At 44.4% G+C, this 27,611-nt stretch overlaps 1 protein-coding gene across 2 annotated transcripts in view; it reads right to left on the bottom strand.

The window, feature by feature from the left end:
* Positions 1-27,611, bottom strand: part of STON1 (stonin 1) — a 61,951-nt gene that overhangs the window by 19,034 nt on the left and 15,306 nt on the right. Inside the window, exons 1-3 of one of the 2 annotated variants that reach the window (XM_074331952.1) lie at positions 12,956-13,146; positions 8,003-9,964; positions 798-1,000 (exon numbers count right to left, since the gene is read on the bottom strand). In XM_074331952.1, the coding sequence (XP_074188053.1) occupies positions 798-1,000; positions 8,003-9,917 (2,118 nt within the window). In that variant the 5' untranslated portion in view covers positions 9,918-9,964; positions 12,956-13,146. Of the gene's footprint in view, positions 1-797; positions 1,001-8,002; positions 9,965-12,955; positions 13,147-27,611 lie in introns of those variants that run through there. The other variant, XM_019719166.2, reaches the window with a different exon arrangement.

Below are 27,611 nucleotides of genomic sequence, written 5' to 3'. Positions count from 1 at the left end.
AACTAATAAAATATTGTACGCCAACAATCATTGAAAAATACATTTTAAAAAATGTTTCTAAAAAAGATACTATGGGAAATATGTGGCAGAGGTTATCTCTATATCTACTAACTTTGAAAATAAGAAGGAAAGCCAATTTACAAACAGGTGCAAGTGTATGTCAGTCTAATTCATCAGCCGAAGAACGCAGAAGCACTGATGGTGAATATTTAAAATGGTTGTAATACAGTAACTCAGCATTTCCTAAGGGGTGCTTCACAGAATACTATTCCAGAAGATACTGATAGGTGTTTTACATGCACATACACATAGCCATATAGATAGGATTTCACAATCAATGAGTTGGGGAAAACTGCGTTAAGATTAACAAGTTTCTTTATTGCAGGACTTCTCAGAGCCTTCATTTAACATTAATTTAGTGTATGGCATTCCTGAACTTATTTTTTTCTTGGATCATTATATGAGACATATATTCCATAGAGCACTTGGGAAATGCTATTCTAACGTAATTTTTGTTATAAATATGCTTCTGAAATATGAATTCATTTTTAATGCCTTGTTTTTCATTGAGAGCTGAATAAAGTATGTGATACTAGCTGCTCAGGCTCCTAACGTTCTCCAGAATTGAAGGGAAGAACTAGGCTCACTGGTGACCATTGAGCTTCCATGGTCAGGCTCTTTCCTAGGTCAAACACACACACGCGCACGCGCGCACACAGTTATTTAAAAGGGCAAAGCCAATATTCAAAGCGAGATCAGATCACAGCTCTACAAGTCCCGATTGGCTGTGGGCTTACCTGGATGTTGTAGCAAGCTCGCTGATGAACATGTTTCTGCGGCTGGACATCACTCTCTACCCCCAGAGATCTGACCTCTGTCCTCGACGCACAGGTCTCAAGCATCCCAAACTGAACAGTAGCAAATGGATACCAATCAGAGGGAATTTCTTGGTCTGATCCAAGTTCTAGTTTGTATGACAAACAGTGGGGATGATCAGGACCTTGAAGAAGAAAATCAAATTGTCAGTCAAAGTATTTCAATGGCCATTGAACGTTTCTCTTGAACGTAAGACACACTCATCCCTCTCTTTAATAAGCAATTCCATTAGTACTAGTGCAGTGTGAATTCCATTTGAACAAAATACCATCAAAATTCACAATTCTACACTAAGTAGGGAGAAATCTATCAGTGTTTTTTTTTTAACTACTGGCTTTAAAATAAGTACAACTTTATTACTACATACATGTATGTATATATTAACTCCTAAAAATGTTTTCTAGTAGAAGAAGTATGCTAAGTTTTTTTAAAAAGACAAGTAATATTTATATTAAGTACCATTATTTGGCTATCATGTGCATAGGATTTGTAAAAAAAAAAAAAGAACTCTTTCTTTTAAGTAGACTGAGCAAGCTCTTATAATAACTCTTAATTTATTCATTTTCTTACCACTCTTTTATTTATAGTTAATGCAAAGGTAAACCAGCCTGAATTAGGTCACATTATAACAAATTCTGATTTTTTAAAGTTAAACTTAATGAAATTTTATTACATTTCAGAAAATATTCTAGGCCAAGAATTCCTTTTTCAGTAGAACAGATTATACTTTAGTATATTAATTTCCACTTATCTTCCTTAAAGCTTTGACGGAACAGATGTACACTGTAGAGATGGGCATATTGGCTTTCTATGTTGCAATCTAGTATTTATTTTCACTTAATTCAATTTGCCATTTACTGAGCATCTCTTCTGTGCCAGGCCAGGCTCTGTGCCAGACCGAGGGATATCAGATACACACACAGATTTTCAGTGTGCTCATATAACGTGTGTCCGTGTGTGTATGTGTGTGTGTTTTATAGGGAGTAAAAAATATTTTCAGTGTAACCACTGTAGTAACTATAAATGTTCCATGATTCTGTTGCACTGTCTACAGCATCTACTATCCAGGGCAGCTATCTTTATTTAAATAAATGTATGAGGTGACAGTAATTTCAAAAGCCAGATTAAACGACTGTAGCGCTTACATAGCTTCAGAAAGAACATTTCCATCAGAATATAGCTTTAGGCAAAAACAAGAGTTTAAAGGATTTCACTTAATTCTTAAAAGATAAATTGCCTTTCATTCCTTACAACCTGTTTCTCGTAGAGAGACTAATAGAATTCTAAGGCTGTAAAGGGCCTTGAGAAGTCATCAATCAATTAACCAACAGAGGCTCATTAGCCATCTCCACCACCTGCACCCAGGGTACAGGACAGCAGTGGCCTGAGGTGCTGTAAGCTATCCACATCTCTGCAGGCAAACGATAACTTTACTCACACACGTACCCAGGGGAGGGCCCACAATCCATTACCCTTCTTAGTCTTCTGCCTGCAGTAAGGACACAGTAAGTTTATTTCAACTTAATTCAGGCACTTTTCTGTCCTTTATGGCACAGTGCTTAAGAACACCAACACTGGGCCAACATTGCCCAGGGTCCAATCCCAACTCTGCTACTTACTAGCTGTGTAATCCTAGGCAAGTGACTTGATCTCTCTGAGCCTCAGTTTCCCCATCTGAAAATGGGGATGGGGATGGGATGCTAATAACATAAACCTTACAGGAACATTGTGAGGATGACACAGAGCACTCGTGCATGGTCTTCTACAGCGGCATAGACAGACGCGAGGGACATATACGATTACTTTGCAAAGTGCCACTGAAGTAGAAGTCCAATATTATTACTTAATTACTATAATTTTGCTAATGTGGGGACTGTGAATGCTATACTTTTAGAGCTGAAAATGATATTGGAGATGATCTAATTTGATATTCACATTTTAAAGGAAAAAAACTCTTTTGGAACTTTTTGCAAAATTGCCCAAGTTGAAGACCCAGTACTCCAACAATGTTAGAAACAAAAACTTTCTATCTGCCTTTCTAAAAATTAAAATTAAAATTAAAAACTGGTAAAAGATAAAGAAGAGTATTGTTCTTTAAGTTTTCTGGCACATTTTTCCTGGTTTTTTAAAATTCTAAATACTCTACAATGTTTAACAACACTCTCCACCTTTAGACTTTGAGCTCCATGAGGAGAGGTGCCATGTCTGTCCCTAGGACAATGTCTGGCAAATCTGGGGCTCAACCGATATTTATCAAATTTACAAATAAATGGGGGAAAAAAGAGGAAAATCATGTTATTTATCTCAGTACTGACCAACAGGGGGCACTCTCGGGCTTTGGTAATTATTCTCTCAACTCTCAGGACGGAATGCAAATGACAAAATCTACTTAGCTCTAGTCGATATCTGGTCCCTCTTGTACCAAAATATTTCACATCTGAAACTGAATTGTTGAGAGTTGAAGAGTACAACTGAAAGGAGGATGACACAAGTGGAGGAGAGAGCAAACAATGTACTGATGGCAGAGCAAAGAGAAAATGTAAAGGCAAATTATATTTAAAAATTGGGAAGGTAGAGATAGATATGTGTTGTAATTGACCCTCCACCACTCCCACTCCCTTGTCTAATTCTATACCACCATCTGCACCTCCTTTGGCCCACCAATGTTCTCATTCCTCCTTCTCCTCTTTCTCCACTCCCCAACTCCTCCCACCACAAAGCCTGTCCTCAGGAAACCTCCTCTCTGTTCCTTTGTGGTCACTCACACCTCAGTCTGAATGAACTGTTTAAGCTACCTGCCTAAGGTCAGTCAACCTTTGTTGTAAAATGAAACACTTGCTCACTGTTCAAGGAATATTAAACACTGACATGCTAGTAGAAGAGGCACTTAAGGAGCCAGCGGCCCTTCCCATCTCCCTTGAAATCACACGCAAGTGAAAGTCTATCCTGATCTCAAAAATCCACAGAAGTGAGGGCATAAAAACCTTTTTTTAATTTTTTAATTAGTGCATGGTAGACTAGTTCATATATTCTCTTTCATTTTCTATTTTTTAAATTTTTTTTTTCTAACAGCCCAGGTTTTTCAGAAACTAGCTTGAAAAGGGTAATATTTTAAACTTTAAAAAATACATCCTCCGTTCTCTAGACACCCAATTGATTTAAAAATCATATGGAAAAAGAGATACATTCCAAGACGCTGTTACTCTACATGTGGTCCACCTGTGGTCCGCATTGGCGTCACCTGAGAATGTGTGGGAAACACAGTATGGGGGGGGGGGCCACTTGCTTAGTCAGAACCTGTATTTTAACAGGGTGATTCATGTGCATACAAAAGTTGGAGAAGCACCGCCTTAGGACAAAGATTGCCTCTCTGCCCCAACCTTACTTTTCCTATGCTTCTCCTCCAGAGCCGAATTGCCAGGCACCCTCTCGCTCTTGGCATTACCCTCCCCAGACCACACAGGTGAAACCACAGGACCAGACCACAGGATCCCAGCCCACCTCTGAGCCACGCCCTGTTCCCCAGACTCTACCTGACACAGCCCACTGCCCTCTCCCTCAGCTTCCTCTTGCACACGGACCTGACCTGAACAAAGCAACTTTGATCCCAAAGAATTTGTTCTAATTGGCTGAAATGCTTGTTAAATATTGTTCTGTGTGGGCCTAGTGCTATGAAAGTCTTCAGAGAGAATTGCTGAAGGCCAAGATCAAGTGCAGCAACCTCCCTGGGAATATCCACTCTTGGGATTGTTCCCAGTGAGCTCAACCGCTAGTGACTACTGACGGGAGGACAATAGCAGAGCTCTAGAAGACACAGGCATACAGAGCAGGGAGGGGTGATCTCTGCCTAAGGGACCATAACAGGTTCCACAGGAGAGGTACCAGGTCAGCAGTTCTCAAATCTGGCTTCCTGGCAGGGCCTTTCCTAAGTGCGCATACCTGGGCCTCTACCCGCCAGAGTCATGGTTGGGATGGGCCCAAATTTGGGTATTAAATTTCTAATGATTCTAAAGAATCTCACATGCAACCAGGGCTGGGAAACAGATTGTAAAAGAAGTGATGAGAGGATCCCAGGCTGTCTCAGCAAATGGGACCATTGCCCACCTATTGGCCACAGCCAGAGACCCTGACCAGCTCCCATCTTCTCCCTCCCCTCTCCCCAGGCCCTCAGAACATCTGTCATTATCTCGGGGGCACCTCTGCTGAATGTGTGCACCCATCCCTCACCGCCTCAGTGCTCCCACTGCCACTGGCCTTGCTTAGTATCTCTCCCTTCCTACCAGCCTCCTGTGTCTATAATCTCCTGAATCTCTCTCCTCCATAATAGCCTGACTTTCTAAAACAGGGTATGATTCTGCTTCCAAGTTCCTGAAAACACTCCAGAAGCCCTACTGACAAACTCCACATCCCATAGCGTGGCCTCCAGGCTGGTTTCTCCTCCCATCACATCCTTTGTCCCAAAACTTAGGCAAGATCCCCCATCTCCACGCCTGTTTTTGCTGTTTCTACCCTTGATGGAATCCTACTGACTCTGCCTCGCCAAGCTTTACCATCCCCTCTTCAGCAAAGCCTTCCTTAGTGCCCCCCAGTTTATCACCCCTTTCTCTGGGATACCTAATATGCCTGGAATAGAGCACATTTCCACAGCGCACTTGGAGAGCTGTTTCCGGATTTGTCTCACCTACTAAGACTGTTACACTTCTGGAGAGCAGGGATCATGTTTGTATCTGTATCTCCCAAGCACCCAGCACAGACAGAGCCTGTATCTAGGGGAAATTTAGTGGGTATTTGAAGAATGAAAGAGTGAGTCCTTTTGTCAATAAATTTTTATTGACTGAATCAATTAACGATACGTTAACTCTGGGAAAATGCAGTGTTATAAACAGGATGATTTTCACAAGAAGCTTTATAGGTTGCTCCCCTTCCAAAATTAGAAAATAATAATTTGTATGGGTTCGCAGTTTGAAAAATGAACATGGCTGCCCTGGAAGGTTCTAGCCCGAGTGCCTGCTCTGAGGCAGAGCGGCTGGAATGGGCTAACTGACAGCCTGGCTCCCTGCCTCTCTGACCCATCTGGACAAGCCAGGAGCCCTTTTGTGTTCCTCTCTCCGCAGCATAATTCTTACTGCAAATCTATGCAAAAACTATGTTTTGTTCGATTCTGTTCCAGTCCCAGTGACTATCTCTAGGACCAAAGGAAAATGACAGGAGTCAGGTTATCAGCAAGACCTCAGAGGAGATCTAAGGATCCAGGTTATAGGCATTCCTGCCTGTCTCCCTCTCGTCTCCCTTTTTGCTTCACAAAATACAAGCCAATGCTATCCTGATTTTTATAACGCCCCTCACCTAAAAGTAGCACAAATAACTTTTAGAATAGATCATTTGGAACCCTGTACTCAAAATCTCAAAACTTGTTTTCCTGGGATGAAGATAATTGGAGAATGGTTTTAACTTGCTTCTCCAGCAGTTATCAAAGAAGGCAGCAAACACTACCTCTGCGGATTATATCATGATAGAAATTCCCACCACATTGGCGTTGGCCAGAGGTACCATTAGAGGCCACACATTGTGACCAAGCTATCCCGTCCCACCTCGCACCACCCTGAGCCTGAGCTGTCCTCACTATTCCTTGGGACTTAGAGCCATAACTAATGTGTCAGGAGAACACTGCGGAGCTCTCTTGACATTGAAAAGAATGGGAGTGTCAGGGAGGACTGCTGTTAGTGCGGGGGGACTTACCTTCTGTACAGGGGTCCGGGGCTCCTCAGTCACCTGGCTGTCTCTCTCACCTGCTGGACCCTGTCCATAGCCCAAGCTACAATCAGTTGACAGATGTTAAGCCAGCAAACTGCAAGTCACAGACCAGGTGGTCCTGCACCCTCCAGGGTGAGGTCCATGAAGCTGCTCCTCAAGTCCATTGCAGTCTGGGGCTGGGCCGTGCTGCCCCGGACACGGCAAGGCCCGCACAGCAGTGGCCTTCAGCCTTGGCCACACATTGGGTCCACCAGGGAGCTCACAAACATATGGGTGCCTGGGCCCTTCCCCAGAGATTCTGATTGAATTAGTTACAGCGGAACCTGAAACGTCAAGATTTAAAAGCCCTCTGGCCACTCTAACACACAGCCAGGTTTGAGAAACACTGGCCCAGGACCACTCCAAATAAAAACTGCTTCCTCTGAAGGCCACAGTCTGGAGAGTCCTAAGATGAAATTGAATTTCCCTGAAGAACTAGACCAGCTGTGAGCTACTTGGAAGCAGGGGTCCGACCTTATTCCTCTGTAGCCCTGTTCCCGAGATAACACTTGGTCTATGGGTGCTCACTAAAAGCTTTGGTTGAATGGATGAATGTATCAACTCAGATCCCCCAAATCTGCCCCCTATTTAGTTCCACAGTCCTGTGTTCTGCTAGAAATAATGCAACTAAAACAGGGAGCAGCCCTAATTTCACAATTTGCCTTTTTTGCTCTCCTAACTTCCCATTCTAAAATATAGGTGGTGCTAGGACTATCTTTTCAAAGTGCTGAACTTCTAGATTGTTTTCTTTGCAAAAATTTTAAAAATTAACTGAATTTTTAATGCTTAGGTTTAATTCTGAAACAACTAGTCGAGATTGGCAAATTGGTTGACTCAAAGAAATCAATTTAGGTCAAAATGAAAGGCAGTCTTATTTCAAAGAGCAGGGTGCAAAAACCTAAGGAGGAAGCAGTACTGGCTGAGAATACGAAGCTGTTCAGGTATACTCATGGATGACGGATCTTTAAAGGTTAATTAGGAATCTAAGCCATGTAAGCAAAACGTTTAACATTTGAGATTGACAGTTGATGTAAAGAAGTCAACTACAAATTTTCCCTCGGTGCCACCCTTTACAACAAAATCCTAGCCTAGAATGGTATTTATGACACTAAAACAAAATTTGTAAGCTAAACTTATCTGGTAGAAACAGACACGAGAGGACAAAATAAACCAGCTGTACAACTAAATGTTCCATCTCCCACCCAGCAATGTATAAGCTGGTCTCAGCTGACTGCAGTTACCATCTGTCTCAGCCTGGTTTCCACCCAAGGAGGTGGGTGAAACCACTGAATCTAGTTCACATGAAACTCAACTTGGGGTGTTGAATATTTACTTGCATGTTTATCAGGAAGCCGGTCTATCTTCCATACCACAGCCCGGTAGGCACTCTCATATTTTGCTGACCCCACAGTGACCTGTATGACAGGTTCGGACTCCGGTTCGTGTAAATTCCCCAGACATGCTCGACGGTTCATTTTGGCTTTCAGGGACTTCTGCCTCTGGAGGTTCATGGTCCAGAGGGTCTTGATCCATTGCGATGGGACAGGAAAGTGTATCATTATGTTGTCACAGGACCTCAAGGAACTGGCGTGGGATGGTCTCTGAACCAATGGGGCTGTGTTAACAAAGGCCTGAAGCTCTACATACGCCCCCTGGACAACCACGACAGACTTCAGGGTAAAGGGGAGATCTTCCCCACTATACAAAGTCTTGAAACGCATCAGCTCAAACCGGCAGGCATCCAGAGGTACAAACTTAATGATTCTTGATTGCTCAAATTCTTGTGCTTTCACACACTTATGAAAATGATAGTCAAGAATATCAATCCCCTTCTTTTCTGGATCTTTCTCAAAATAGTGTTCATTTCGCTTCTGCAGCTCAAGGTCATTCAATGTCAAAAAGCATTCCGTGCTCCCATTCACGAAGCAGAGGCAACAGATTTGAGTTATCACAGCACTTTCGACCAATTTTCCTTCTTCTTTAGTGACTTTACCCCAAAAGTTATCCACAATTTCTAGGGAAATGTCTTGCTCCTCGTAGTTCTTTTTCGGTTTTGAAACGGCTGGTAGCTTCATCAGCTCCTCCTCCACAGTAGTCAGAAAGTCCAGGAAGTCGTGGTACTCTGTCGCGCCCAACTTCAGCATCTGTTCTATGTCTGGCTCGTGCACGACTTCTGTCTTAGAATGGTATTTTCTTTTTTCTGTGTAAGACACATGTTCAATCTTCACAGTATGGATTTTTCCTGCCACACTAAAGTTCTCAAGTTTGGGTTCAGAAAGCCTGCAATATGGATCGAGCTGTAACTCTTTAAATGGTTTTTCTAACCCCTTTTCATAATACATTTGCAAAATTCCTCCAGGTAATACTTTTAAAAAAATCGGTCCCCACTGACGGGAAGACATCATGTTCTTCTTCTCAGGAATTCTCAGCATGAAAGACCAGCCGGTTTTGGGCTGACTCCTGAAGAGCGTGTGGGGAACAAAGGAGGAGGCAGGGTCTTCAGCATACAGACATTGCATAGACAAATTTCCAAATGAGTCCTGGTTCTCAGCTGACTGGAGATGTTCAAGCTTCTCACAGATGTAGTTGAGTGAACATTGATTTAAGCTTTTTTGATCAATTGGCATCTCTTTGTCTCTTGATAGGAATGCCTTTCTGCTCCCTGGAGGGTCAAAGGTGAACTGGGAAGCACTGCCTTCATCTTTCCAAAATGGACTTGAAAAAGCACAGTCCTCCCGAAAATACTGAAACTGGAGAGCATCGCTTTCAGCCTGGGGAGAGCTAATGTCATCTGGAAGACCCATTTTGGGAGCTGGATGTGTACATGAGTGGTCACTGGGAAGGGAAGCATGGGACAAACAGGTTGGTTTAGCAGGCAATAATGAAGAATCTGCTCCTGGTGGTGTGAGCGGGCTGTTTGAAGATAATTCCGGAATAGGATAAAGCACATGGGTCCCTGCTTTGGGGATGCCAGGGAATCCTGGGAAGTCTTTAGTAGGTGTAGAAAGAGGAGAGTTACTTGGAGGTCCTGGACTGAAGTAAAAGTCTATGATGGGAGAGGGGAGAGGGGTACCGCTGGTGGAGGAAGGTCCACTGGGAAATTCCTTAGGACCAGAGAGGTTCAGCTTGAGTCCATTTGGTCTACAGATGCCTTGATTCTCCAGAGGGGAATTCTTGGAATTTTGAGAAGATTGTAAAGCAGAGTCATCATCAAATGTGACCCAGTTGCCTGGGTTCGTAGAACACATCTTTGAAATCAGATCGTGGTCTTGTCAATGAATCAGATACGCTGTCTCTGTTAAAGGAGAAAGAGAAAAGAATATAAAATGACGGGAAAAATTCAAGATACTCGAGGTCCTTAGTTCTGAGAAATTACTTGGATTTAAAAGCATCCAGAGTTACAGATTAACTGAGTCAAATTCATAGGAGCAGAACGTAGGATGGTGGTTCGCAGGGACTGAGGGAAGAGGGAAAGGGGTGTTGCTGCTCGTATTATTCAGCCACAACAAGGGATGAGTTTCAGTCATGCAAGATGAAAAAGTTCTAGAGATCTATTGTACAACAATGAACATGTAGTTAACAATACTGCACTGTACACTTAAAATTCTGTTAGGTTTTAAGAATTATTTTTTACCACCATTATAAATACTGCAACACTTGAATCAATTCAAAAAGTCTGTTATTTGAATGATTACTGTGTAGCCAGACCTTGTTAGTGCTGTAAAAAATACAACAGAAGATAAAAATCCAATTTATAATAAAATTATCACCCACTGACAGCCCCAAAACATGTGAGATTTACAGTTTAGAAGCTTTTTCAAATTCATGATCTCATTTATCAAAAGGACCCTGGGAAGTATATATCATTACTCTCATATCATAGCAGAGATTACTTAGGTTTAGCATCATTACCTAAAGTCACCCAACTGGTAAGAAGCAGAATGAGGATTTTTTTTTAAATAAAAGCTTTATTCACATACATAAAATTTACCCTTTTTGACAATTCAGTGGTATTTAGTACATTCACAGAGTTGTGCAACTATCACCACTAATTCCAGAACGTTCTTATGACTCCCCAAAACCAAACCCTGTACCTAGTAGCAGTTATTCCCCATCCCCCCCCCCATCTCCCAAGCCCTAGCAACCACTAATCTACATTATTTTTCTATGAATTTTCATATTCTGGACATTTCGTATAATTAGAATCTACAACATATGGCCTCTTATGTCTGGCTTCCGTCACTCAGCATACCATTTTCAAAGTTCATCCATGTTGTATCACGTATCAGTACCTCATTCCTTCTTGTGGCTAAGTAATATTTGATAGTGAGGATATTTTGTTTATTCATTCATCAGTTGATGAACATTTGGTTTGTTTCTATTTGGGGGCTTTTATGAATACTGCTATGAACGTTTGTAAGTTTCTGTGTGATCATTTCTCTTAGGTATATACCTCGGCTTGGAAAGAACCAGAATTTGAACACAGGTCATTTCATGTCAATCTAATCCAACACAAATTACTGAAATTATCCTAACGACTTCGTAGGTGATGAGCTGTCCGGCCACAGCACTGACCTGGGGGTTGGGTAACCCGAGAGCTGAGCACTGCCCCACCACTCACTCCGGACATCCAGCGATTAGACTAGAATCATCACTGACTTTCTTTGTCTCTCTAAAACAATTCTATGATGGATGACATCCAGTTGAAACTTTTTTCAAAAGTAGAAATTGTGTTACCACTGGGATTTTGGACCAAACCGCTAAACTGATAGAAAGCAAAACTCCGTGAGATCTCCTGATGTGAAAACTCAAAACCTGCTGGAATAACGGCCATGAGAAAGGCATATTTTCTCCCTCCAGCCTGCCTTCTCGCCTCCCCTTGTGGATAATGAAGGCTCAACCAATGCAATCACTGAAGCTTGGAAAAGAGCCAGCACACAGAGAGAGAGAAGGCCTGGGGCTCCACTGGGGACAAGGCAAGCTCAGTGTCGTCATTTGCTAAATCTGCACATTCCTGAGGGCACAAAACACAGTGGAGCAGCAGCCAGGCCAGCTGGTGCTCTCTGGAGGGCATTTCACTGCCACTGCCCCTAGGCTGTAGTTGCCATTAAGCACTTTTCCTTTGGGGCAGGAAGAGCAGTGTTTCAAGGGTCTCCGCCAAAAGCCTCAGTCAGGAAATCAGCAGCAATATTTCTTGACCCATCCCATCTCACCAGCTTCAGAAGGAATCCAGCCAAAATAATTTTTCATATAGGGTGAGAGATAGTGTAAATATTTACTTTAGTTGAGTTTATTAAAAAGAAAGAAAAAGAAAACCAAAAAGAAGAAATAATTCAGCTTCAGACTGACTCCTATTCTGATCGAAACCAAACGTTTTTGCCTCATCCGTTTTCCATTGGTAGCTTCAAAATTTGGAACCGTGATATTGGTTTCTTCCGAGTTTTTGCTTACTATGGGAAAAAAAGTATTTCCATAAACCTGATAAAGACATCAATCCCGTTCATTTTTAAGTGACCCTTGAACTTCAGAAAGCACACCTTGCAAAAAAAATATTTGAATGCAAAAATCTGTGCAAAGCACACTCTTCCCCCTGTGCAGGAGGGACTCTTCCATAGGAGGCACTCAACAAATGGGAGTTTAATTCAACCAAACAGAACTGTACACTGTGCCCAACATGAGTCCAAACCTTTGTCCCTGTTTAAAGGGCTTAGATGTCACCCTGGAGCCAGCGGCTGACTCCAGGCTCCTTGACCAAGGGCAGGTTTGTTTCCCCCGCTGTGCTCCTCTTTCTCTGTCCCTCTAGCTGCCCTTCCTTCTCAATCCTTTTTACACTCATTTCCATCTCCTTTGTCTCTTTTACCCTTTCCCTCTATCTGACCTCATCTTTCTATTCTAGTCTCAAAGCAGCGACCAGTCCTTATTCCCAAAGTCAACAACTAGAATCAATTCCAAGCAGCGTTTTCCTTCTCTTTCCTTCCCTCCTAACCCATCCCCACCCACATCAGGGAAAGGGGGCCACATCCTGTCCAGAGCCTTGGTCTGTCGAAGGCCCATTGGGTCTCAGGGAAGGATGAGAAAGCTCAGAGTTGAGAGGTCTAGCACGTGTCTTCTTTTAGTCTTCTGCAACTTCACCCCACCTATTTCAAGACACTGGAATCTAAAAATATTCAAGCAGCACCTATTTAACCTCAGTATTTATTTATTTGTTTGTTTGTTTATTTCTGCACTGCAAATGGGGTAGGATCCAAGTATGTGTCTAGGCCTTCCAGGAGGCCCTGAGTCTTACCATTTACAGAGAGGGCCCTTTCAAAGAAAACATCTCATTTAAACATTACGACAATCCAGAGTGGACCTCTGCATTTGAGAGCCTTCTGCAAAGTCCACGATCCAATTAGTGCAGAGCCAGGAACCCACAACTCCTGGCACCAGGTCCCCGGCTGCCTTCCTCTGGTTCCATTTCCTGGCTGTTTCCTCAGATGTGGGTTCCCTCCCAATCTACATGTCCTCGTCCTTTCAGAGATCTGTTTTTCAGTCAATCTGGAGTATACTGCAAACTCCTAGAAGACAGTTCCAGAGGAAATTCAGAGACAGGGCAAGACACCAAGACTCTGAGCGAGGCACAAAGAGAAAAGGAAAATGTACGATGGTGGCAATTTCTAGAAATTAATCTCTGAGGTTTGAAGGTTTCTAAGGAGAGTGAGTGTTTGCTTCCCCTTAGGACTATCAGACATTCTTTTCGGCTGTCTATTTTCAAAGCAGCAAGAGAATACACTGAACTCAAGATCAAATTGAAAGTAAATGCACACACCTACTCACACTGGGAATAATAACAAAGATTTAGGGAGACTACGATTTCAACCTCTGATTTCAACACAGGTGACAGAGGGCGTTACAGAACCTAGCACATTCCCTTGGATGTACCGAGAGTTTAACAATCCACCAAAAATATTTAGGGAAGCCCTAAAATAATTAACCACCCCCACCATGCTAAATGTTGGATCAGCAAAGGAGGGCCCAACATGAGAAAAGCTGCATTTACACACAAGTCTTACACTCCACCCCTCTCCTCCACTTAAGAAATCATACCACAACTCTTAAAAGAATATTATGGAGATTATAACATATTGAAATTGTTATAAAAATAAAATCTTTCACAAATAACAACACCTTAAATATTATTAATACTGCAAGTGATTTGCAGTAAGCCTTACGAATAAGAAACATGGAAAATCAGTCTCACCAAAAGGTATTTGAAGAGAAACATTTTCAAGTTATCGTAGAAAAAAAAATCATATTCTTTGAGAGTCAGGGTGAAGCTTTCTCAGGAAGGGATCGTGTCTCATTCATTAGGGCATTTTCCACATTGCCTACAAATGTCTGACACAAGTATGCAGCTCAATAAATGTTTGATTAATTTTAAATGGTCGATTTAGTTTTCCGTAAAGTAAATCTCTATGCTGCCCTCCCCAGTTCAAAGAATCACTGAATTTTAGAAGTAGGCAGAAATTGGAGGTATTCTGTTCAATTACCATACCAATAAACATTTAAAGTACTTACTATGTGCTCGTGGTGCGCCAAGGGCTGTATGTGCATGATCTCATTTTAATCCTCACAACCCCATCAAGTAATAATATAACCATTTTGTAGAAGAGGGAAATAAGGCTCAGAGAGGTTAAGCTACATGCCGCCAGTCACCCAGCCAGTAAGAGGCAGACTTGAACTGGGACCAAATCTGTCTGACCCCAAAGTCCATGCTCCACACCACCCACCACCCCCGAGGTCCCGAGAGATGTGACAACTGGCTGGTGTCAGTGTCCTAACTGCCACTCCACCCTGCACTAAGGAGGAGGCTCCAGGGTAGGAGTCACCACTTCCTGCAGCCAGGAACTCTCTCACCTGGAGGGATTCTGTTCTCCCCTGAGAGGAGCCTATTTCTCCCCAAAGCCCACCACACGTATCTGCCATTGAGGCACCCAGACTGCGGGAAAGGCAAGCTCTGAGCCAGTTTTCCCCGTGAAAGCTCAAGAACAACAGCAGCTTAGTTATCCATTTGGGTCAGTTCTGAGAATGGCTTTCCTTACTGCCCTATTTCCTGTTCCTTTTCAACTGTATCAACTGGCCAGCACCCTTAGTGAGGAACAGTTTTTCAGGCTGGCTGCCCAACAAATGGATTTAGGTGCCACCTGCTCTTCTAGTGGCAATCTTGGTAGACCATCTAATTCCCCAAACTTTGTGTAACTCCCTGCATCGTCCTTCCTCTCATGCCATCGCCCACCCCGCTCTATGCTCAAGGGTCTACTTCTGTCCTTTGTAGTTTTCCTTTGCTTTTCTCCAGAAACCATTCAAATAAAATATAAATATGAAGTTCTACCTTTTTCCTGCAGATTGTCCACATCAGATTAGATGCATTTGGTTGTTGAATCAGCATTCCAGGTCATTTGCAGCTGAAGACTTTCTCCCTACTTCAGTATGTTACATGTGGAGAACACCACCCTCCAGGATGATGCCCAGAGTCTGTCTGGCTTCTCTGTACCTGCCAGACACTGGGGGAGGCCCGATGCTGAAGGGGTGTTCAGCAGACAGAGCTCAGGGAAGCGTCACCAACACTCAGCAGTCGCCTCCTGGTATCAGCCCGACCCGAGCTGTCACTGAGGAGCTGACTCCTACTCAAGCCTCATGAACACATCTGGCCCCTCAGCCACGCCCTGGCTTTGCACAGGGCTGAAGTTAGTCCTTTATGCCTGTGACTTTTTGCCCTATAACAATGCTGCATAATCTAGAGAAAGAATGTCTTCATGTCAGTATCTGTGTGGTTTCACTGGCTGTCCCCTAAATAAGGAATTCTCCAACTCACCCCAGTGCTGGACTCCTCAACTGCTGCATTGAAACTAGACCAGAGCTGAATTTGCAAAGCCTCCCTGTTGTGTTGTATGTTGGGAGGACTGCCATCTACCATGTTTCCCTGAAAATAGGAGGCAGACGGACAGTCAGCTCTAAGGCGTCTTTTGGTGCAAAAATTAATATAAGACCCGGTCTTATTTTACTATAATATAAGACCGGGTCTTATATAATATAGTATAGTATAATATTATTATAATTATAATATAATACTGGGTCTTATATTAATTTTTGCTCCCAAAGACGTATTAGAGCTGATTGTCTGGCTAAGTCTTATTCTTGGGGAAACAGGGTAGGTACCTTCCTTGCTATTCTGGGTTGTGGACCCTGAAAACCAAGCCAAAGTCAAGGACAGCCAGTGTGCAAAATGCATCCATGAAGAATTTTCTTAAAGGTTTGCTTATGAACATGTTTAAAATATCATTCCTATAGAATGTTTCCCTATAAAGGGGAAACTAAAAGTTTGGAACAGAAAGGAATCATAAGACAACACTAAACCCAGAGTAAAGTGAAAACACTTGCGGAGTACACTTACCTTAGGTCCCAGGAGAAGTGCTCACTGCATATACTGCATGTACTATTGGCACATATGTTCTGCAGCCCATAATACTTAATCACAAACATGTGTGGTATTTAGTTCAGCTATGTGACAGGAAATACCATTTGTAAAATATTAAACCACAGCAAAACCTATCCATGCCTTCAAATATTATCTGTGCTGGCTCCAGGTCAGGTCCCCAAAACCACGCCTCCCCTGTGGCATTTAACCTCTACCTTTCCAGGATGAATTTGAATCCCAGCTCTTATTTCAACCTTGTTTTAATAATCTGATCATTTCCTACATTAGAGAGTAACATGAACAGATAACAACTCCAACTGGCTAGTCCCAGGAGACTGTCTCTACGTGAACAACGAAGATTTAAGGTTAGGCAGGTATTCTGATTTCAGAATTTTATTCTTCTCACCATGACATTTTTAGGGAGTATCCAGGCCATGTTCACGTCACTGTCATAGATGCTATGAAAATCTGCTAAACTTTGGTCTCTGAGCCTCAGTTTCTTCATCTGTAAAATGGTGATAACATTTGCCTCACATGTAAATTGCCTCATAACAGGTAGTCAGTATATACAGCAGTTTTCCTTTCTCTTTCTCTCCCCCTCCTTTCTGTTTCCCCTCTCCCATTCTAGCCTTCCTTTCCCTAATCAGGAATAAATTAAAGAGCCCAGATTCTACAGTTTGCTTTTGCATTAGGTCGAGTTGTTACAAATCCTTTTCTAGAACTCTCTCCATTCTGCTTGGCACATGACCCCGTCTCTCTTCTGCCCTCCAGATGTGATTTGTTCCTATTTCAGTCCTATCCTTGTGCCTGAATCCCTGCTCAAGGCTTCTCCTTAACGACAGAAGCTCCCAAAGTAGAGAGAAGTCAATAGTATGAGAAATCCTGGTTAAACAAGGGTTTGCAGGTCTCTTCATGGCAATCCTTCCCAGAGCCTGTAGGATGCTACTGTTTTCACAGGCTCCAGGGGGAAGTAACAGGTAGCTTTCCTCATGGAAAAGACCCACATGGAGTATGGGCTTTAGAACATCCTGGAACATAGCCCCTCCTGGCCAACAGGAGACCATCAGAGGGCTCTCAGGGAGGGGGCTCTGGAATGCTGCAGATGCCCGGCGCACACTCTGCCTGGGATCATGGGGTCACAGCCTACCTCTCCCCAGCCTCCCCACATCCCAGTGCACCTGGTCCTCTACCCTGCAGGAGGGCCTTGGGGACCCTCCTCAGTCTCCCACCACAGAGAGTCAGGGAGGGAAATGTGTGGGGCTCTGGGACTAGGGTCACCCTCTCATCTGTGCTTTGGGTGAGTAGCACTGAACTCTTGGGCTGCTCTCTTAGGGAAAAGTGAGCACCCAGCGCACTCCATAGCCAAGTCTTGTCCAAGTTATGAAGGAAAGAAACTACCTTAAATGGGGTCCTCCCTGGGCTGGACACAGAGCTGGGACTCACGGTCTCAGCCATCCATCTGCCTGGCCTAAAGTTCTGCTCTCCATCCTTAGGACCTGTTGGTGGCAAAATGGGGACCTTCTGAGCCATGATTACGAGGAGCTCCTCCTCAACTGTCCTCTAGTCACAGCAAAGAATCAACCCACAGAGACAGAATAGCACGGTGCCTGGGCAGGCTTTCGTGCCAAAGTCACCTGGCCTCCCATCTCAGTTTCCTTACTTAGCCCTGAGCCCTGATATCTTTTGGCCTCCGTTTCCTCAGCTATAAAGTGAAAATAAGTAACACCGATTTCCTTAAACTCTCAGAAATTACCCTTAGTAATATTTTAACTGATACATCTCCTCAGGCAAGGGAAACAAAAGAAAAAATAAACAAATGGGACTACATCAAACTAAAAAGTTTTTTCACAGCAATGGAAACCATCAACAAAACAAAAAGACAGCCTACTGAATGGGAGAAGATATTTGCCAATGATACATCTGATAAGGGGTCAATATCCAAAATTTATAAAGAATTCATACAACTCAACACCAAAAAAACAAACAATCCAATTAAAAAATGGGCAGAGGACCTAAATAGACATTTCTCCACAGAGGACATGCAGACGGCCAATAGACATATGAAAAGATGCTCAACGTCACTAATCATCAGAGAAATGCAAATAAAAACCACAATGAGATACCACCTCAGTCCTGTCAGAATGGCTATCATCAATAAATAACAAACAAGTGTTGGCGAGGATGTGGAGAAAAGGGAACCCTCATGCACTGCTGGTGGGATTGCAAATTGGTGCAGCCACTTTGGAAAACAGTTTGGAGGTTCCTCAAAAAATTAAAAATAGAACTTCCTTATGACCCAGAAATTCTACTCCTGAGTATCTATCCAAAGAAATCCAAAACACTAATTCAAAATAACATCTGCATCCCTATATTTACTGCAGCGCTATTTGCAATAGCCAAGATATGGAAATAACCGAAATGCTCATCAACAGATGATTGGATAAATAAAAGTGGTACATTTATACAATGGGGTATTACTCTGCCATAAAAAAAGAATGAAATCTTACCAATTACAACAACAAGGATGGACCTAGAGGATATCATACTAAGTGAAACAAGTCAGACTAAGAAAGACAAATACCATATGATCTTATTTATAAGTGGAATCTAAAGAACAAAATAAATGAGCAAAAAAACCCAGAAATAGACTCATAGGTACAGAGAACAAACTGATGGTTGCTAGATGAGAGGGGGTTAGGGGATGAGGGAGGAGGTGAAAAATTAGAAAGTACAAATTGGTAGTCACAAAATAGTCCCAGGGATGTAAAATACAGTCTGGGGAATATAATCAGTAATGTTGTGAAGACTATGTAGGGTGTCAGATGGGTAGTAGACTTATTGGGGGATCACTTCATAGATTATATAAGTGCCTAACCATTGCGCTGTACACCTGAAACTAATATAAAATAATATTGAATGTCAACTATAATTTATACACACACACACATATGAACAAACACCTAGTCATGGGATGTAAAGTACAGCACAGGGAATACAGTCAATGGTATTATAATTGCTGTGTACGATGTCAGAGGGGTAGTAGACTTGGTGAGGTTATCACTTTGTGAGGAGTGTAAATGTCTAATCATTATGTTGTTTTGTACACCTGACTCTAATAATTAAATTTAAAAACTAACACCTACTTCCTAAAAATCAAATATATTAATGCTAAATTACTAAGTAAAATGCCACATAGTAGGTACTCAAAAAATGGTAACCTAGTGCTCACAAGCGATGGGTTCTTAAATCTGCACTAACCATTACTACAAGTCAGGGTGCCCGAGCAGCAGGCTGGGCCAGACCTGCAGGGGACACCGGGGAGAGTCCTGGGAGGCCTGTTGGTTCCTGAATTGCTCTCTTTCTCCAGCAAGAGAAAATCAAGGTGCGAGCCTGGTGTAGGCTTAATTAAGGTGTGAAATGAAAGGCATTACTTAATCAAGCAAGTCAGCACAGCACCTGGAGATGTCAAAAGTAATCAGAAAAAAGATGGATCAAAAGTGACGCTGGCCTTTTCTACATGTGGCTGACATGTCAGGTGAAAACCTGAGACCATGCTTGTCCCCCATAACCAGATTCAGCGTCGCTCCACACCACAGCTGGAGTGATTTCACTCCCTAGGGGGCATTTGGCAAAGTCTGGAGACATTTTTAGTTGTCACAACTGGGGGTGGGGAGTACTACTAACATCTAATGGATAGAGGCCAGGGAGGCTATTGAACACCCTACCATGCACAGGACGGCCTCCACAGCAAAGGATTATCCAGCCCCAAAATACCACCACGGCTGAGAAACCCTGCCCTACGTTGACAAGTTCAGTGAGCAAAGTGTTCACCCTTCCGTGTGTGTCTACTTTGTAGACAATGAATTGGAGGCTGAAGTTCGGTGATTTGCCTGAGGTGGCACCACCAGAAAAATGTGCTGTCAGAATCGACCCCGGTCTCGGGCTCCAATCTCATGCTCTTTCCGCTACAGCACACAGACTCCCAGGGTGGGAATCAGAACAGGAGAGAGCGCAGATTAAGGAATAGTTCAAAAGAAGATGTGACAAGACTTGGACACCAAATGTGGTCTAGAGAACACGGGAATATGGGGAGTCTGGCACTTAGAAAAGCAGACAGGAGAGGTAGGAAAAGGAGCAGGTCAGTCACACATCAGTCAGGTGGAAATATCTAGCAAGGAGCTCGAAATACAAAACAGTACGGGGAGAAAACCGCAGGCTGCACATGCAGAGTTGGGGTTCTTACTCAGCTAGGTGAGAGCTGAATACAGGAGAGAATGGGAGAGGCCAAAGGGTGCCCCAAGCTGAGGACCTGGTCACCTTACAGGAGGAGGAAAAGAGAAAGTGTTACACCGGAGAGGCCCAGGTAAAGCCAGGAGGTGCAGGGACACCCTCCCCCCCACCTTTAGTAATTAGGTTAGCAGTGACAGGGTTGGTGGCACTTTGAGCAGCAGGTGGGGGTGAGGCCAGGCTGCCAGTCCGGAAGCAAAGGAAATGTGGATGCCGGATGCCGGGACCCACAACGGTTGGGACTCTGTCGTCCATATCATAGCCACCCTCACCCCCACCCCGACCCCCTAGTTCCTAGATTTCTGTCCTCTCCCGAGCTGTGTTGTTTCCTGGGCAGACTGGTTTCTGGCATCCATAGTAACAGCCTTCCTCTTCATACCCTATCTACCTTCTGGTCTCAGGAGAACAAAAGGGCCTCAGGCCTTCCAACTCTAGGAAGAATCCAGCCCACTCCTGGCCTGGGGAAGGGGGCAGACAAGCGAGCCTTCCTGCAGGGAGGGCCTGCAAACAAGGCCGGCTTTCAGGGCTGCCTTCTGGTATTCATATTCCCGTGGGTTCTCCAGTGGGAAGAGCAAGCTCAGAGAAAGAAATGAGAAAGGTCATTATCTCCTTGGGGGGCCCCCTGGGCTGGGCTGGGTGCAGGCCCTGCGGTTATTAGATGGCAGCTCCAGGATTTTGATTCTGCATTCTCAGAGGAAACCATAAAAAAGATGTGGGATACAGTTAGCTGAGGGGGCTTGGCTCAGCTCACACATCTTAAATATGCAAATCTCCTCCCAACCCTTTTCCCTGCAGGTCCACAGGCCCAAGTGAAGATAAGCAGCAAGTCCTAGCAGTTTAAAAAAACTAAACCGAGGATCTCTCTCCGGCCTTAAATATTTAGTGGGGGGGAAACCAAAATTGGCCACTTTGCTATGAAAATTGGTCAAGCAATTTATCTTAATTACCATGTAATTGCTTTTAGTGTTTTGAGAGGAGGCAGTAGCTAAATGGCCCAGAAAGAGTATTTAGCATTTTATAATGTGATTCCTTCCCACACACTAATGGTGCTGCCTTCAGAATGGAATGGTGTGTGTGAGCAGTGAAGGTCCATCATCTGCCTGGGGAGCCTCCCAGGATCTTCCCCGTGGGATGCTGGGCTTTGGGGAATGTCTTCCAAACGTTCTGCTACAAAGTCTTGTGTCACACACCCCCTGCTCGTTCATTCAGTGAATAGTTAGTGTCTTCTAAGTGCCAGGTTCTAGGTGAAGCACCATGCAGACCACAGACACGAATAAGACCTGAATAAGACCTGATTTACCGGTCACAGGGGTTCAGAAGTCAGACTGTGTGTAAAAACTTCTGCTTATCTTCAGTTGCACCTGCAGGGAAGAGGGTTAGGAGGAGATTTGCATATTTAAGATGTGTGAGCTGAGCCACGCCCCTTCAGCTAACTTGATCCTACATCTTTTTCCATGGTCAGCCCTGCCACTGACCAGCTGAGACACATGGGGCAAGTTACCTTAATTCTGAGAACCTCAGTTTCCTCGGGTGTCAAATGGGATACTAATAATTAACATTTAGGGTTCCTCCAAAATTCAGCCCTAACCCCCAGGACCTCAGAATGTGACTGTATTTAGAGGGAAGGCCTCTGGAGAGGTGTTTAAGTTGAAATGAGGCCGTTCAGGTGGGCCCTGAGCCAATGTGACTGGTGTCCTTCTAAGGACACTCAGAGAGGCAGCAGGGAGGTGAACACACAGAAAAACAGTCATGCAAGGGCAGTGAGAAGGTGACCATCTGTAAGCCAAGGACACAGGTCTCAGAAGAAACCACACCTGCCAACACCTTGATCTTGGACTTCTAGCCTCCAGAACTGTGAGAGATATATTTCTGTTGTATGTATGGGTCACCCAGTTTGTAGTACTGTTATGGCAGCCCAAGCAAACTGGGCTCCTGTGTATACTAAATAAAGTAACATCTGGACCATGGCAGGTACAGGAGGCGGGGATCATAATAGAGGCCACTGTGACTATAGATTCCTGCTCCTAAGGTGCTTAAAACCTGGTAGAAAAGACCAGAGAAAACAACAAAGGACAGAAAAACTACACTGTCTCCTGTGCAGAAGTGCACCAGGAGATTTGGAGAGGACAGCCCTAGCTCAGAAGCAAGTAGGCTACACGGGAGGGGGCATCCACTTGGGCACAGACATGGGGCAGCAGATCAGGCATTTGTGATCACACCCTCTGCTCGTGTTTCTGTGCATTTGGGTCATGTGCCAACTAACCCCAGCATAAGGGAATTTCCCCCACCTGGTTTTTGTTCCTCCACTAACCAGACACAAAACCCAGTTACGCACACGCTGACCATCGCTACGGCAGGTCTCTTCTCTGGCTGTCCAAACAGGGATAGAGCCACAGGGACCACCTTCAAGGTGATCGGGGCTGTGTGCGTACCCCAAATTAAATCCATTTTGGTTTATCCATGGCCAGGCCTAGGCTGTTGCTGGCCACCAAGCTCGCCTGGAAATGTCCACATCACTGTGAATACAGAGGCAGGAACCACTGACTTACAGAGAACAAAAGCATGTTTGCTTTGATCCTGGCCACTCCCGGGAATGCCATGAATGTACATGCCTATAAATTTGTAACAACTTGAGCAATTGCAAAAATAAGAAAAGATTTTGAAAAATCATTTCTTGAGGTCCTCCTTACAAACCAAATCTAGAAGATCAACATTTACTTGGGCTCTTAGTTTCAAATGCAACTATCACACACAAAAACAATATTTGTGTCTCTAAGTCCACAGGGAGCTGTGTGTAAAATATTTGTGAATTTTATCACATTTCAAAGGCCACTTTAAAGGCTTTAACGAAGCATTTTGCACTGAGAGCAAAGTGTGATTAGAAATGTGTTTAAATGGATGCAAATGAATTGCCGACTGACATTCTTGGCAATGGGCATTAGCTTAGATCTCTAAATCTTAACCTGGGGCGGATCTGTTTGCCAAGCCTGGGAGCCAGGAGGCCAGTATTTGGGAGCTTTTGTTCCAAAGCTACTTCTCTCTGCCTCTATAAGTTACAAGTCACTGCTAGCAAGTTTTCTAAGGTCCCTTCAAACTCTAACAATGTATGAAGATGAATTCTCCGAAAAGGGGGTCTACAGAGGAGCATGTGTCTCCCTGACGACCCTTTCCTGCCTAAACTCTTTAGGACTCCAGCAACCATGCTTCAGGCTGGGAGTCTTCCAAAGACGGCCACAACAATACCTCCCATCTCACGTTCTTCTAAAATGTTACCTTGTGCCCACCCCCTCCACTTGAGAGGGTGCCTCTATTTCCCCTCCCCTTGAATCTGGGTGGGCCTGTCATTGCTCTGATTAATACAATGTGGCAGACGTGACACTGTGACAATTTGGGGCATAGGCCTGAACTGACCTAAAAGCTGCCATTTCCTGCATGTTAGAGCCCTGAGCCACCACATAAGAAACCCAGGTTATAGCTTCTCTGTCCAACTTCTCTGCTGGACAGAGAGGTCACAAGGAGGGGCCACACTTAGGACCATGTTGGACATCCGCCACTTAAGCTGTCAGGGATTTCGGCCCCAGTGGTCATCGGACTCTAACTACGTGAGAGACCTTAACCAAGAACCACCCAGCTGAGCCCAGTCAAGCCACTGAACCAGCAAAGATGATACTAATTGTGGTTCTAAGCCTCTACATGTTTTTGTGTATGGTAAAATACAAAGTTTACCCTTTTAACCATTTTTGAGTGTGCAGTTCTGTGGCATTAAATACATTCACATTGTTGCACAACCATCACCACCCTCCATCTCCAGAACTCCTTCATCTTCCCAAACTAAAACTCTATACCCATTAAACACTAACTCCCCTTTACCCCTCCCTCAGCCCCTGGCCACCACCATTCTACTTTGTGTCTCTATGAATCTGACTACTCTAAGAACTTCACATAAGTAGAATCATTCAGTATCTGTCCCTTATGTGACTGGCTTATTTCACTTAGCATAACATCACCATGGTTCATCCATGCTGAAGCATGTGCCAGAATAGCCTTCCTTTTTAAGACTAAAAAATATTGCACATGTATACCACATTCTGTTTCTCCATTCACCCATCCGTGAACACCTCTACGTTTGGAGTGGGTATTCTACAGCAACAGGTAATTGGAGCCATGGGCAATGCAGGCCTGGGACAGCAGAGCCAAGCTCCCGAGGCGCACGTCAGGACCGGTCGAGTCTGGCAGAGACGCAGAACACCAGGGCAGTAACCCCCAGAGTAGGTGACTGGCCAAGGATCCAGGCTAGCATTCCAATAGCAACTGTCACAGTGCGCTGGGTGTCTCCTGGGGCCTCCACTCCAGGCAGGGAGCAGCCCCAAGACAGGGGCTGGCAGGATCTTATCCATGCCGGGGTGCCCTACCCTGACACAAGCTAACGGGCCCAAAAAACTGTTCGGTGAATGAGTAAAACGTGTATCTCACACTGAAGCCAGGTTCTGACTTATCCCAGAGTTTCTTACAGGCTCCCTGTAGGGCAAGAACTGTGCCAAGGAAAGAACAGGAGAGCAGCTGCTTCTGGCCAGAAAGGAGAGGGGGAGGCGGCAGCCACAGGACTGACAGGTTGTGACAGGGAAGAATTCACAGCCTGGCCCAGGCTTCCCAGGAAGCTCGGGATCTCCATCGAAGCACCCACCGGACCTAGGCAGCCCAGCAGGGACTTCATCTGGAAGTGAGGAGGCCGCATTCCGAAAGGTGTCCTGGGCATTGGTCTGAGCCAACAGGAGGAGGTCTCTTGGGGATCAGCCTTGCTCAGCTCGTTGGGCCCAATTCCCAGGGCTCAGGGTAGTAGAGACTCATGTGCCCAATATAGGGCTTAGAGGGGCTCAGCGCTTGGTCATAGTACAAGTCGTGTGGCAAAATAAAGGGGACTTTTGCTGTGAGCTGAGTCACGTATTTGAGCCCTGGCAGCTTTGGGACAGCAAGCTTCCTTCATTGCAGGAGGACCCAGGTTGGCTGCACCATGAGCCCTGCTCTCTCACCCATAACTCCTTCACCAAGGAAACCATTCTTCCTGCTGCTGCTCCACTGGCCACAGGACGAGGGTGCCCGACAGGTCAGGGTGCACCAGCGCATGGACAGGACTTCCAAACCTAGGAAGAGGACTTGTTCCTGGGTGACTTAAAGAGTAAATGCCGACCACACAAATGCCCACTTGGGAGTTTAACAAAAAGGATTCAGGCTGTGTTTCAACTCTGCATTTAGGTTTTCCAGCCTCTAAAGATTAAGTGAAACCTTGAGTAATAACTCCAAAGGCGTGTTCCCCTATTTCTTTTCAGAGCATACACCCTGAAGGTTAGGAACTGCTTGCTATGTGGAAAGCAGGTAGAAGCACCAGTAAAAGAACTCAGAAAACATGGATTTTGGGCGTGGCTCAGTTTTGAAGTAACTGTGGGACTTTGAGAAAACCAATTACCATCTTCGGGCCTCAGTTTCCTAATCCATAAATGGAGGAAAATACTTCATATTCCTATTGGTTATGTGCATTAGTAAGAATATATGTCAGATGATATATAGATACACACACACACACACACACACACACACACACACACGGTCCTCATAAGAAAAACTATAAATGTCAGAGATTTACTTATGTTCAGTAAGTGCTTGCTAATATTTGCTGAATAAATGGCCAAATAACTCAAGATTATAATAAGACCCAGATTTGAGGAGAGCAGGTCCCTCACCAACTTCAGAATCCCCAGCTAGAGTAGGTACCAGAGCTTAGAAGGCCACCTCTCCCCCCAGGAGGCCAAGCCCAGCTCATCCATGTCTTAACAACCAACTCTCCAAGCCTGCACACTTCCCTCCCACCTGACCTTATATTCTCCCAACCTGCTGGAGTAGCATGATTTCCAGGGTCAGAGCCTGCCCCACTGCCCCTGCCTCAGCTCCCACCTTCAAACATGGCATAAGACTGCTTCTTGGGCAAACTGCCAAACCCCAGGTCTGGCCCCAGGGTCTCCCTTGCCTTTGACACTGGATATTAACAATTCATTCACTTTTCCTAGTTTTCCTGAAGCACCGACCACATGGAAGATTTGTGGACCAGGAGCCAGTATGAATGCTCAGGGTCTCCTTCCCCCACCCCAGGCCTGGACTCCACCCATGACCTTCACCTGCAAAACGAGGCTCATATGAGCTCTTCCACCTCAGAGGGCTCTGGGGAGCATCATATAAAATGAAGAACCCAAAAGTTTCTTTGAAAAATAGAAAGCACTCCATAAATTCTTTTGCTCTTGTCACTCTTGTTAGGTTATTTCAGTGTGGTCTCAGAGTATGAATCTCCAGAAGCCTGGGATTGGCCTGTGGGGTAAATTATTTTGGTACGATGACCACACATGCAGAGAAAAGCTTACTGCACTTTGTGAGTCCAGGGCTATGAGCAGATGCCATGTGATCCCCAGGACGGGCTGAGACGGAAGTCAGGAAACCGGGTTCCGGAGTCCTTGGCTCTGCCAGTAAATTAAGCGCATCATTTAACCTCTCTGGACATTTTTCTTCATATGAACAATGGAACTGACAAGCCACCCACATTCCTATTCAACAGGATACCAAGAAGGCAAAGAATTTGAAAAGAAAAACATTGAAAAGAAAAAACAAGTAGAAATGTTGTAGTATTCAGTGGGCATGGAGAGTTGAGAAAGAAGAGATGAAAAAGAAAAAGAAAAGGGAAAAACAAACAAAAGAGAAAGCATTTACGACAAAATGGAGGCTCTTGGAAGCAAGGATGGAATGCAGGGGAAGTTCCCAGGACAGAAAGTGTCCCCCAAGCCTGAGAGTCACTGTCAAGATTAGAAGATTTACCACAAAGGCATGTGAAGTTCAACTCCAGGGGAGAAAAATGGGTGGAAGGAAATAAAGTCTGTCCATCACCTGAGGTGGCACGAGCACATACCAGAGGAAGTGAGACTCATTACGCTTTGCTTTTACAGCTCAACTCAAATCGAGAAGATGAGGAATTAATAGCTCCACAACCCGTAAAAATTGGGTAACATCCCTAGAGAGGCCCTGGTCAGGCCTCATCCTGGCCCATGAGGGCCAATCCGGGTGCTCCACTTCAAGGGGGAATTCAAAGCCAACGGAGTTCCCAAAAGCTTGTCACCAGGACGGCAGAGTATGCTGAGACCACATCACAAAAGGAAGG

This window comes from Rhinolophus sinicus, linkage group LG05 (genome assembly GCF_036562045.2).
Source record: "Rhinolophus sinicus isolate RSC01 linkage group LG05, ASM3656204v1, whole genome shotgun sequence".
NCBI classification, from domain to species: domain Eukaryota; kingdom Metazoa; phylum Chordata; class Mammalia; order Chiroptera; family Rhinolophidae; genus Rhinolophus; species Rhinolophus sinicus.
Note: the sequence above shows the minus strand (reverse complement) of the source record. Positions and strands in the feature narration are given on the sequence as shown.